A 12,727-nucleotide genomic window follows, 5' to 3' on the forward strand; every position below is an offset into this window, starting at 1 on the left:
AGCAAATGCAGCCGAAACAAACGAGCGAGCGGGAGCTGTAGAAACAGCCACGTTTTTGTGTGTGTGCACTCGTGTGATTCGATTCCTGCACATGATGGTCTGTGCAAACACACACATGCTGTGGAGGTCGATGTGTAGGAAAGAGTCCTGGGTTACACATGCCTGCACAGTGACGATGTTTTCTGTTCACATAAATCCAGCGCAGTCATCTTACACTGTGGAGGCTTTCTGTCAGTGTAAAGATTTAACATCCTGAGATGCTTGAATGTAAGAAAAAGGAGTGTGATGATGAAGCAGCGCTGCTGTGGTCAGTGAGAGGCTTAAACTGTGAGAAATAACAGGAAAAGTTCTTTGTGCAGACAGAGTCTGTCCTGTTTGTGTTTCACTGTAAACCCACAGTTAAAACCAAATGTGCACATTTATAAAGCAGGAACTATTACTGCTTTCCTTTGGTGCTGTGTGGTTGGTCACAGGGAGTCATTGTCAGTAGAAGCTGAAGCATTTCTGCCCGTCTCCACGAGGACCAGCTGGACGTTCTTTGGTGGGTTGGCTCTGGGGCGCTGGCCTTATGTTGACACCCCGCTCTAAGACTTGATCTCTGTTGTTTCCGATTATCAGCCTTTGTAATATCCACATTATCCTCCCACATATTCTCCAGAGACACAAGAATAGAAGCCACTCGAACAGCTCCGACAGAGTGTTGGTGATCAGCCAATGTCAGCGCAGCCAATGAGGAAGCGCGGTGTTCAGAGTCACAGGCGGAGAGGATTTTGATGGCTTTCTGGATCTAATCTCGTTTATTTGTCACCTTTCTGAAAGTTTTGTTCTGCGTCTCCCAGAAAATCTCAGTAATTTGTTGCATTTGTGATAAAGCTGTAAAAGATCGCAGCTTTATTTCTAAAGCACTGCAACATAAAGTGCTGCACAGAGTCCAGACTGAGCAGGCTCTGATCCATCAGCTCATTGGATCTGCTCTTTGACTCACTGTGTCAGACACAATCCAATCTATCACAAGAAGGGAGCACAAACCCTGATGTGAACTGTGCACAAATGCAGGACGTGCTGGTGCATTGGTGCATGCTAAAGGCACAAACCTGCATCCTGCACGGCTCCATCACTGTTTGTGTTCTTCGCCCTGCGTTTGACTATCTTTGCATGCGTCTCATCCAGGCCTGAGAGCTGCAGTAGGTCAGTTAGAGACTGTGGCGGCGCTTCAAGGGTTCAGTGACTGGATTCATTATTAGCAGCCCTTAAAGCACACTGGGGGCCTTCCATCCATATGGCCCCATCTGAGAGATCATAAATAGATTATCAAGCACAGTCAGGGTGTGCGACACAATATCCACTAGAAGTGAGTGTCAGAGTTGTCTGTGGACCGAGGAGAAGCTTCTTTTTCCTGTGGGAGATCCTCAGCTCTGAGCATACAGAATCAATAAGGATCCAGTGCAGTCAGATATCAAAGGAGGCACTGGTGTGCTCTAGGTGTGTTTCCTCTGGTAGTGAGATGAAGGTGGAAAGCAGCCCTCATCCTTCTCCACAGGGCGGAGGTTTACGTTTCAGCTAACCAAGAGAAGGAGCTCTCAGTGGCTGAGCGTTAGCCTCCGCGGGCGAGGATGACTGTGAGTACAGAAAAGCAGTGTGCTACAGTTAGTATATACCAGTGGGCACGAGGATGGAGAGAGCTCATGGCTCTGGCATCACAGTGACTCTTATCTCGTGGTTCCAGGATTTGTCCCTCAGAGAGATTTATTGTCATTGCACAGTCGTACAGTGAACCTGGAGACCTGTCCCACGTCGGCACTACGTACAGCAGGACAGGACAACTTAAGTACTAAAAAAGTGCATGTTTATTGCACCTTGTTATAAATATTGTTGTTGTTACCCCCAGAAAGGTCCAGGGAGGCATCCACTCAGGTCAGCTGTTAGCACTGATTAGGGCCTCAGCAGCCCCAATCTCCTGCCCGACGGCAGCAGCTTAAACACCCGGTGAAAGAGGAGGCCCGCTGACTCTGTACATGGTCCGACAGGAAGTCTCAGGTGGCAGCAGGAAGTCCAGCAGTTTCTATTAGTCTGTCTGTTAGTGGCGTTTTGAAAGCAGAGCTAAGTCAGCGAACAGCAGCCTGGCGTAACGGCCTGTTGTTCCGGTGGGAGATGGCAGCGTTGTAACAACTGACAGCTGATCCGTGACCTCTGGATGGGACCTGGAGCGAGTGTGGGCTTGAAATACTGCAGGTTAGAATATCAGTGATGCACTGATGGCAAATATGTTGACCTGATGTTGCTAAAACCATCTAGTCGACACGTGCAAAGGAAACTGTAGATGCAATCCCACCATTTACTTCCAATCAGCTGGTCCCAACTCCGGCCTGTTAAAAGGTGTCTCATTGCCAAGGTGTCACGTATATAACCAAAACCAGTGAGCTGTCAACACCTTCACCAGTTTCTTACTGGTTGGTTACAGAAGAATTTCCAAACGACTGACGGTTGCAGTCAGCATCCAGAGGTGGAAAGACCAGGGCCAGGCTGACCCGGTGTTTGGAGGTCAAAGACACATCAGCCAACATTAAAGGGGGCGGGGACATCAGGGGGCGGGGCTCAGATACCTGAGAGGAGGATGAACGGGAAAATGAACCTAGGATGTGTGAATGCAGCTGTTGAAGGATGAACCTGTGGCAGACTGATGTCGTCAGCCGGGTGGAGATGAGCATGTTCATGACACAGTGATTGTGATCAGAGTGCAGGTGTTGCTGTCATGTTTCAGCTCAGTGTGGGCGTCGTCCACAAACTCCGTCTGATGAGTGATTGGCTCTCACTGACGCTGAGGTGTGGTTGGACAACAAGCTTGTGTTGTGATCAACAGCAGCTTGTGTTGTTGTTGTGTGCTGCTTTGAATATGTTGACGAGCGCTTCACGTGTCCTCCGCGGCCGCTCTCACGCCCCGCCTGGCTCGCTCGTATTGAAAGAGTCGTGCAGCCGGGCTGAAGCGACCTCAGACTGAGGCTGATTATGATCGGGCTCAGCATGAGTCAGTGCTGAGTTTGTGTGCAGAGGCCTCCAGCCCAGCCATTAGTCTGTCCCGGACGCTCTCTGACATCAGTCCTTGATGATGCTGTGATAGCCCCTCCTACTAGCTGCTAGCAACCAAAGTCTTGATTCATGTTGAGCCTCATTGTAAAGTCCTGTCTTGAGCCGCTGCAGGATGCTGATGTTTCCTGTTCTTCACTCCAAGCCAGAGAATCTGCTTCTAGCCAGCAAGCTGAAGGGCGCTGCAGTCAAGCTGGCAGACTTCGGCCTGGCCATCGAGGTTCAAGGAGATCAGCAGGCGTGGTTCGGTGAGTGACCTCAGTTTGGTCCGTGTTAGCGTGACTTACCTGTGTCAGCGCTGCGACCTTCATGTATCAGCTGACTGTTTTAAAGCCCAACATGAATGTCAAGAAAGATGTCAGTGTGCACTCATCCCATCAAAGTGAATCTGTGATTGTGGGATGTGTCTAAATACTGGTGATAAAACTAATGACATAACACACAGGTTAGCTGTTTTGCACAGGTGCAGTCTATCAATATGTTGTGTAACTACACACGAGCCGGTACATCTGTCAGGCGTTTGCTCTCCAACGATGTCACTGTGTCAGCACACCCTAATACCCCACAGAGACGAGGTGCTCCACTGCTGCCGGCTTGCATCAGGGTGGAGGTCTGGCCTACTTGTCTCCATCTAGTCTCTGTGGAGCTCTGAGATAATTAGTCTGTTCCCCCAGCACCAGCTTCCATCTGGAACCAGTTCATTTTATGCCCTAACTTAAGTACCAGTTGGACGTCCCCCATGAGCGTGTGTGAGCCAAAGCACACGCCTGGTGCAGAGTGCTTTGATTGCAGCTCTTAAACCTTGCTTTACGAGGCCTCTGGTCCTACCTGCTTAGGTAACGAGCTGTGGGTCGTCTGTACAAGCTTCACTTGTGTGTCTGTGTTTCAGGTTTCGCTGGGACACCAGGATACCTGTCTCCAGAGGTGCTGAGGAAAGATCCCTATGGCAAGCCAGTGGACATGTGGGCCTGCGGTAAGAGACGAGCAGCGTGTCATTCTGTCCTGTGTGCTGCTCTGTGGCAGCCTCTTGGATTAATCACTGCTCTCACTAGTGAAAGCAGCACATCTGGCTGCAGCTGTGGGAAACACATGCGTGCAGCACACCTGTCCTGACTCAGACCACAGCAACAAAGGGCGGTGTTGTTTGTGGTCGTAGCGGCAGATACAGGTCCTTTTCATCTTTTGCAGGCAGACGGCCAATTAAAAAGCCCGTCCCTGGTAACACCAGCAAACAGAAGCGCTCAGTGTGTCTGCATTTACACAAACAGCAGCTGTTTGACTTTGTCTGCTGCTCATTTAGAAACAGCTGAATGCAAACAGGTTGTCCTGGTGTGACGTTAGTGAACACAAGCCGGCCTTTTTCCTGAGGCTCGGTTTGCTTTAGTAAAGACGTGAGCTCTCGGTTAACTGTGGTTTCCGCTGCTCGTAGGAGTGATCCTCTACATCTTACTCGTGGGCTATCCTCCCTTCTGGGACGAGGACCAGCACAGGCTGTACCAGCAGATCAAAGCTGGGGCGTATGATGTGAGTTACACCGTGCAGCCACGCACACGTGCAGAGAAATGTGTTCCTTTTAACAATAACGGTTAGCTAAACTCCAAATGGTTTTCACGATGTCGTTGAACAGTTTCCCTCCCCAGAGTGGGACACGGTGACCCCCGAGGCCAAAGACCTGATCAATAAGATGCTGACCATTAACCCAGCCAAGAGAGTGACGGCCACCGACGCACTCAAACACCCCTGGATCTGCGTAGGTGTCGCGCTCCCTAACCCGGGCAGGTTGTGTAGTAGCGTTTAAGCTTGTGACACTGCCTGTGTGTTTCCACAGCAACGCTCCACTGTAGCATCCATGATGCACAGACAGGAGACTGTGGAGTGCCTCAAGAAATTCAACGCCAGGAGGAAACTCAAGGTAGGCGGCGGCAGTGAGCGGTGCACATCTAAAACCCTGAAAACCAGAGCATGCTCATCCTGCTGTGACGCTCCCCTGTCCATCTCTCTCCTCAGGGTGCCATCCTGACAACGATGCTCGCCACTCGAAACTTCTCAGGTACGACCTGGAGTAAAGGCTGACAGCCAGTCATGGCCCGTGTTGTAGCGACTCCCTATAATGCCGTTCACATGTGTGGTTCACATGTTGAGGTGCTGCCTCGGAGTCCTGCTGTGTCCTGATGTTCTGGCCTTTAGAGCCCATTAAGCTCGGTGCTCCCCTTTAAGCTGCCGTTAACAAAAACTGGAGTGAGCGTGCAGATCGATGCCGTCCACGGGTGCCTTTAAAGGGCGAACCATTTCAACTGAACCAGTATTGATTTGTGTTTATGACTAATGACAGGAAAGCTGCTCATTCCACTTCTGTCTCAGCTGTGAGTGCGATCCCTCTGTTTACCTTTGTTTTTCTTTCTTCCTCCTCGTGTGGTAACTCGTGTGTAAGGTAAGAGTCCTCGCTGTAGCTAGCACGTCTCTGCAGCGCTGAGCTACACTGCCAGGTTTGAGTCCGGGCATGTGTGTCTACCAAAACTCCACTGTGGGTCAGTTTGTGCATTAGCGGTCATTGTAGAGGAATCAAAGCTGGTTTACGAGGCCTTTGCCATCCTGCAGACTAAGTGTGAGAAACGTCCTCAGTATTGACTGCAGAGGGGAGCAGACGTCTCTCGCTTCCAGTCAGATGTTGTATCGTTAAATATACATATAAAATATATTAGACCCACTGACAGAGCGGAACTATCACATGTTGGAGTTAATCCTTTCAATGTGTGTAAATATGATGTAATTTCAATAGAAAAACTTCACAGGGATATAAAAACAGTTAAGTTTGTGTTTTAATTGATCAGAAGGGAAAAGTTTGCTGTGTGCAGACAGAAAGCATTGATTATGTGATGGATCTGTTCCATGTGTATCTCACAGCAGCAAAGAAAGGATCTGCTGTTGATATAAAGTTCGACACGTATCGATGCAAAGTCATTAAAAACGTATTAAAGTTCCTGCTTTTAAAGCTCAGCTGCTCCTAAATAGACTCGTAATTATATCATCTCCTTTAAATACTGGCCCAGACAGACGTTTCTCTTCAATGGCCGCCAAAAGACAGCTTTGGTCACTGCAAAGCTTCGATCAGTCACTCTACGTGCTGTGATTTAGTCTCACCCTGACAGACGATGCACCAAACTGCTTACCTCTGCCGCTACAATCACCTGCTTCATGTCTCACAGCGTCCTTGCATGTCGACTGTAAAGTTCATTAACCGGCCACAAATACGTGAGGGAAGCTCAGAGTTGCTGCTCGGTGTTCTTGCTGAAAGAGCAGAGTTTCCTCTAAATGTGCTCCGTGTCTCCTGAGGTTTTACCAGCTGAATCTAACCGCATGCTCCCGTCTCCGTTACTGCTTTCTTTGGGCTTTTTTTGTCTCCTGACTTTGCTTTTTCCTCTTCTGCTTCCGATGGTAGGGCCACTCTGAGGCTGCTAGTCATTGGCCGCCTTGAATGGACCTGCTGCATGTGCCTGTGTAGTTGTTCAGCTGGCGTCTGATTTCCTCCCATTGTTGTCTTTGTTTCCACAGCAGCCAAGAGCCTGCTGAATAAAAAACCGGATGGTGTCAAAGTAAGTACCGTCACACTCCAGGTTACAGATGTACCTTATTGTTGACAGCAGGTCGTACTGCACACCCCACTGGACCCCCGTGGGTTTGCTCTCATGTTTGAATACTGTCAACAAAATGGACATTAATGAAGCTTGTCTTCAGACATGCATCCGTCCTACCAGGTGTCACAGGTAGTTCGTCATTTTTCACTCCGTTGACTCAACATGAAGATAAACTCTTCAATTCACGTTTATGACTCTTTTAGGAACATGTGCATCTGAAACAGCACGGTGGCACAGCGGTTAGCGCTGTTGCCTCACAGCTAGAAGGTTCTGAGTTCAACTCCACCATCAGGCTGGTGGAGTTTGCATGTTCTCCGTGTTTGTGTGGGTGCTTTCCGGGTACTCCGGCTTCCTCCAACAGTCCACAGGCAGCGGGGTTAACTGGAAACTCTAACTTGGCGTGCGTGTGAATGTGTGAGTATGTGTTAGCAGTTAGCTGTCCAGGTGTGCCTTGCACCTCTTGCCCTAAGACAGCTGGGATTGGCTCCAGCTCCTGAGACTCCAGCATTGATGGAGGTCAGTAGTACTTATGTCATCGTACGTATATGGACAGTTGACCGTTTGAGAGTCATCCTCCTTGGTTGCTGCTGGTATGCTAGGCTATGCTGCTTTACCCAGTATCTCAATTAGAGTTTCTATTACATTTGCAGGTTCTGTAGGTGTTGGGGACTGTGGATACGGTTTATAGTAGGGCAAAACAGCCGGGCAAACAGCATGTTTACAAATCCCAGACACAACGATGTTGTCGGTGTGCTCAATAGTGAGAAAGAAAGAGGAAGCAGAGCTCTGCAGAGCTCCGCAGCATTGCTGTTGTTTGATTTGACAGTTCTGTGAAATGTGCTGCATCATCTCTGAGGCTCATTAAATAGCTCTGGTTTCCCTTTAAGCACAGTCCAGCCTGTCAGAGGGACTCGTGTTCCTGCCTGTGGTAGTCCGCTTGTCTTCATGACCTGTTAAAAACGTGTTGCTGGTTTCATGAATTTGACTTGTTGCATTATGTGAAAGGAAGTGCTTTTTGCTAAGTATGCATTTTAATCACCATCGTGTGGTTTCATTTACTACTTTGGACACAAATGAATATGCAGTGGATTGATGTGAGTTACGTTTCACAATGAGACAAAGACGACGTTTCCTGTGTTCACGCAGAAAAGGAAGACGGACAGTGCAGAGCACGTGGGGGTACGTCTGCTGCTTTGGTAGCCAGACCAGCTTTTCAAGTAGTTGGCAATAGAGACCTCGTTGTGTTTCCACCACAATCACAGTGCTGCTTGAGGCTGGGGAGGCACTGCATGACTCACGACACAGAAACACTATAGTTTGGGCTGAATGTGTCAAAGCAGCTTTATCATTGTTATTATTAAAGTCAGAGATGCCTTTGAATCCGTGTTCAACATTTTATTCAGAAAATGTAGGATTTAGGTTTGAAACCTCTGAAATACTAAAAATTAGTGTTTTTATGTAAAACAAAAATAACGTTTTAAAGTTTTCTGTGTGAGGTCCACCTGTTCTGGTGTGCAGGGCTGACCTGAGCTCATAACCACTGCTTGCTGACCAAATAGCCACTTATGTACACAATCTGTAGCTTTCTTCTTCTCCTGCATACAGCAGTGTTGAATAGATTAATGCTTATAGTGATGCTAGTTTCACGCTGAACTCTTTTGTTTGCTTTGTTGCACAGATGGGAACAGATTCCCATTCCTGACCCACGTGGACGTTAAAACCAGGAGTTCCACTGTCAGCATTAAATAAAGTCATGTAGTGTGTCCCCAGCCGAGACTAAACCGCAGACACTGGCACAGTAGATGACACAGCTTAAACCATAGATTCTGAATGTGTGCATAGTTGTGGTTTAGATTCGTTGAATTTTCACGTCGACGTGGAGTTGATGTGATCTGATTGTTTCGTTGTCGGGGTTTCTTAACGTCGGCGTCTCCGTGGTGTGTAAATGTGACGCATGTTCCACATTTCTGAAACAAAAGCACGCACAAGGAAAACAACTTTCCACAGTGACCGTGTGCTGTCAGGCACAACTAATGCCGTTTAAAATTAAATTACCATATTTCGCTCATTTGACACCACTGACGGGTGAAGGCAATAATGCTAAATATCTGAATCATGCTACACTAAATCAATAACTCTGTTATCTCTTCATCACTCCTGTTAGTAGGCGGGGCGTAGTAGGCCGTGACTGAACTGCAAAAAGTGTAACGTTGGACAGAGTATCTCAGAACTGCAGCTCTGGAGTGTTCCCAGTATACAGTGGTCAGTATCTACTAAAAACCAGTGGTGAACAGGGTCAGTGATGCATGTGAGGAGCAAGGCCAGTGTGGTCCAGGGGCTCGGTCATCCATGATAGTTCCTCTTCCTGTTCCTTATCCCATCTGTCTTGGTGTTCTTGGAGCAGCACATGTGTACCCTTGTGTAGATCCTTCACAATCAGCCCCCTGTTTGTCCTGTCAGGTGATCAAGCAGTGCTGTTAGCTTCTTCAGGCTGCAGACGGGGCTCACGTCGGGTCCTGGGGCCGTCCGGCTCTTCGTTCCAGACACTTGTTGTTGGATGTCTGCCTTTGTGATGCTGACTGGCTCTTGTTCTCTGGTCTTATGTCCACCAGCCACTCTGCGTTTGTATTTTTCTCTTTTCTTTTTCTCCCAGATGTTCTTCGAGTGTTCGAGCTCTGGTCTGTCTGCCTCTGATATGATTGCCTTGTAGCCAAGAGTACAATCTGGATATATCTTCAGGCTTCATGACCAAACCTGTGAGCCTCTGGCAGTTTCTACAGCCTCAGTTATTGTTGTATTTTTTCTTCGTCTAATTGTTTTGTGAGAGCCTTCACACCAGCGGCCTGTTGCGGTTGTGCTGTAGGGCGCTGGCAGTGCTCATTCTGTTCCTGCTTGCACAAAGGAGCAGATATTGGTCCAGCTCTGCTAGAGTAACTGCCGTCTCCTGGACTCTCCTACAAGTCTGAGACTGTGATACAAGATACAGCAAACTGTCTGGCACTGGGAGTTGTGCGTTTGTGAAACACCTGTGCAACCTTTGTATGGCCCCGGTATCAGACCACACTGCTGCACTAACTTCAGCCAAACTCCAGCAGGTGAAACTAGCAGCCCACACTGTTACCCACCTGATCAGATCAGGAAGTCTGATTTAAAAAGTTCCTTTGATTCTTTTTAGCTGTGTGTGTGCGTGTAAAATAATTCACACAGTGATGTCTGGTAAAGTCCCCTAACCTGCTGTAGCTTAATCAAAGTAGTCACAGCGCCTGAGAATCTTTCTTTAGGATGAACGATGCATTTTATCAGCTTTGTGTCTGACTGTCTCTGCTGCTGTCTCTGCTTTCGTCTGTGCTGCTGTCTGTGCTGCTGTCTGTGCTGTTGTCTCTGCTGCTGTCTCTGCTGTTGTCTGTGCTGCTGTCTGTACTGTCGTCTCTGCTGCTGTCGTCTCTGCTGCTGTCTGTGCTGCTGTCTGTGCTGCTGTCTCTGCTGTTGTCTCTGCTGCTGTCTGTACTGTTGTCTGTGCTGTTGTCTCTGCTCTTGTCTGTGCTGTCGTCTCTGCTGTCGTCTCTGCTCTTGTCTGTGCTGTTGTCTCTGCTGTCGTCTCTGCTCTTGTCTGTGCTGTTGTCTCTGCTGTCGTCTCTGCTCTTGTCTGTGCTTCTGTCTGTGCTTCTGTCTGTGCTGTTGTCTCTGCTCTTGTCTGTACTGTTGTCTGTGCTGTTGTCTCTGCTGTCGTCTCTGCTGTTGTCTGTGCTGTTGTCTCTGCTCTTGTCTGTGCTGCTGTCTCTGCTGTCGTCTGTGCTGCTGTCTGTGCTGTTGTCTGTGCTGTTGTCTGGGCTGTTGTCTCTGCTGTTGTCTCTGCTGCTGTCTGTGCTGCTGTCTGTGCTGTTGTCTCTGCTGCTGTCTCTGCTGTTGTCTGTGCTGCTGTCTGTACTGTCGTCTCTGCTGCTGTCGTCTCTGCTGCTGTCTGTGCTGCTGTCTGTGCTGCTGTCTCTGCTGTTGTCTCTGCTCTTGTCTGTGCTGTCGTCTCTGCTGTCGTCTCTGCTCTTGTCTGTGCTGTTGTCTCTGCTGTCGTCTCTGCTCTTGTCTGTGCTTCTGTCTGTGCTCTTGTCTGTACTGTTGTCTGTGCTGTTGTCTCTGCTGTCGTCTCTGCTGTTGTCTGTGCTGTTGTCTCTGCTCTTGTCTGTGCTGCTGTCTCTGCTGTCGTCTGTGCTGCTGTCTGTGCTGTCGTCTTTGCTGTTGTCTGCTGTTGTCTGTGCTGTTGTCTCTGCTGTTGTCTGGGCTGTTGTCTCTGCTGTTGTCTGTGCTGCTGTCTGTGCTGCTGTCTGTGCTGTCGTCTCTGCTGTCGTTTCTGCTCTTGTCTGTGCTGTTGTCTCTGCTGTCGTCTGTGCTGTCGTCTGTGCTTTCGTCTCTGCTGTCGTCTCTGCTGTCGTCTCTGCTTTCGTCTGTGCTGCTGTCTGTGCTGTCGTCTCTGCTGTTGTTTCTGCTCTTGTCTGTGCTGTTGTCTCTGCTGTCGTCTGTGCTGTCGTCTCTGCTGTCGTCTCTGCTTTCGTCTGTGCTCTTGTCTGTGCTGTTGTCTGTGCTGTCGTCTCTGCTCTTGTCTGTGCTGTTGTCTGTGCTGTTTTCTGTGCTGATTCTTTTTAGCTGTGTGTGTGCGTGTAAAATAATTCACACAGTGATGTCTGGTAAAGTCCCCTAACCTGCTGTAGCTTAATCAAAGTAGTCACAGCGCCTGAGAATCTTTCTTTAGGATGAACGATGCATTTTATCAGCTTTGTGTCTGACTGTCTCTGCTGTTGTCTCTGCTTTCGTCTGTGCTCTTGTCTGTGCTGCTGTCTCTGCTGTTGTCTCTGCTGTTGTCTGTGCTGTTGTCTGTGCTCTTGTCTGTGCTGCTGTCTGTACTGTCGTCTGTGCTGTTGTCTCTGCTGCTGTCGTCTGTGCTGTTGTCTCTGCTGCTGTCGTCTGTGCTGTCGTCTCTGCTGTCGTCTCTGCTCTTGTCTCTGCTGCTGTCGTCTGTGCTGTTGTCTGTGCTGCTGTCTCTGCTGTCGTCTGTGCCGTTGTCTCTGCCGTTGTCTGTGCTGTTGTCTGTGCTGTCGTCTCTGCTGTCGTCTCTGCTCTTGTTTGTGCTGTTGTCTCTGCTGTCGTCTCTGCTCTTGTCTGTGCTTCTGTCTGTGCTGTTGTCTCTGCTCTTGTCTGTGCTGCTGTCTGTACTGTTGTCTGCGCTGTTGCCTGTGCTGTCGTCTCTGCTGTTGCCTGTGCTGTTGTCTCTGCTCTTGTCTGTGCTGCTGTCTCTGCTGTCGTCTGTGCTGCTGTCGTCTCTGCTGTTGTCTGGGCTGTTGTCTCTGCTGTTGTCTGGGCTGTTGTCTCTGCTGTTGTCTGTGCTGCTGTCTGTGCTGTCGTCTCTGCTTTCGTCTGTGCTCATGTCTGTGCTGTTTTCTGTGCTCTTGTCTGTGCTGTCGTCTCTGCTCTTGTCTGTGCTGTTGTCTGTGCTGTCGTCTCTGCTCTTGTCTGTGCTGTTGTCTGTGCTGTTTTCTGTGCTGTTGTCTGTGCTGTCGTCTCTGCTGTCGTCTCTGCTCTTGTCTGTGCTGTTGTCTGTGCTGTCGTCTCTGCTGTTGTCTGTGCTGTTTTCTGTGCTGTTGTCTGTCCTGTCAGCCCAGCCAGTGAAGCAAACACACACATTTTAATAATCAGTATCTTGCAGTAGACAAAGAGAAGAAGTATCAACCTGTTGCTGTACCCTGGTGTAGAGCTGGGCGTTATATCGAGTTTTTAAAACATATCGATATATTTTTATACGAGATATAAGATGTGACAATATCCTTTATATCGATATAGTCTATGTTACGTTATAATTATAGTTGTGGAGCCGCAAGTTTGCCTCTCTTTCGTCCACTTTTGTCTCTACGCAACGTTACTCCGCCTCGCCTTCACTGAAGACAACTCCCCCTCCTCCCCCATCGCTTCACGTGCAGGCAGCGACAAGACGGACACGGCAAATCTCCGTTAACGAGTTA

The 12,727-nt window shown here is 48.9% G+C and overlaps 1 protein-coding gene across 17 annotated transcripts in view; it reads left to right on the forward strand.

Annotated features, from left to right (window-relative positions):
- LOC147300638 (calcium/calmodulin-dependent protein kinase type II delta 1 chain) overlaps positions 1–12,727 on the forward strand; it is a 75,609-nt gene that overhangs the window by 46,924 nt on the left and 15,958 nt on the right. For 9 of the 17 annotated variants that reach the window (XM_086284959.1, XM_086284958.1, XM_086284963.1 and 6 more), the window contains exons 7-13: positions 3,230–3,332; positions 3,974–4,057; positions 4,514–4,608; positions 4,712–4,834; positions 4,913–4,996; positions 5,092–5,134; positions 6,637–6,677. In XM_086284959.1, coding sequence (XP_086141085.1) covers positions 3,230–3,332; positions 3,974–4,057; positions 4,514–4,608; positions 4,712–4,834; positions 4,913–4,996; positions 5,092–5,134; positions 6,637–6,677 — 573 coding nt within the window. Of the gene's footprint in view, positions 1–3,229; positions 3,333–3,973; positions 4,058–4,513; positions 4,609–4,711; positions 4,835–4,912; positions 4,997–5,091; positions 5,135–6,636; positions 6,678–7,865; positions 7,899–12,727 lie in introns of all 17 variants that reach the window. The other 8 variants (XM_086284960.1, XM_086284964.1, XM_086284966.1 and 5 more) reach the window with 3 other exon arrangements.

This window comes from Aulonocara sp. 'chitande type north' Nkhata Bay, unplaced genomic scaffold (assembly GCF_057382095.1).
Source record: "Aulonocara sp. 'chitande type north' Nkhata Bay isolate Kocher_YH1m ecotype deep benthic unplaced genomic scaffold, A_spYH_male_GT1.1 unmapped_scaffold_20, whole genome shotgun sequence".
Classification (NCBI taxonomy): Eukaryota; Metazoa; Chordata; class Actinopteri; order Cichliformes; family Cichlidae; genus Aulonocara; species Aulonocara sp. 'chitande type north' Nkhata Bay.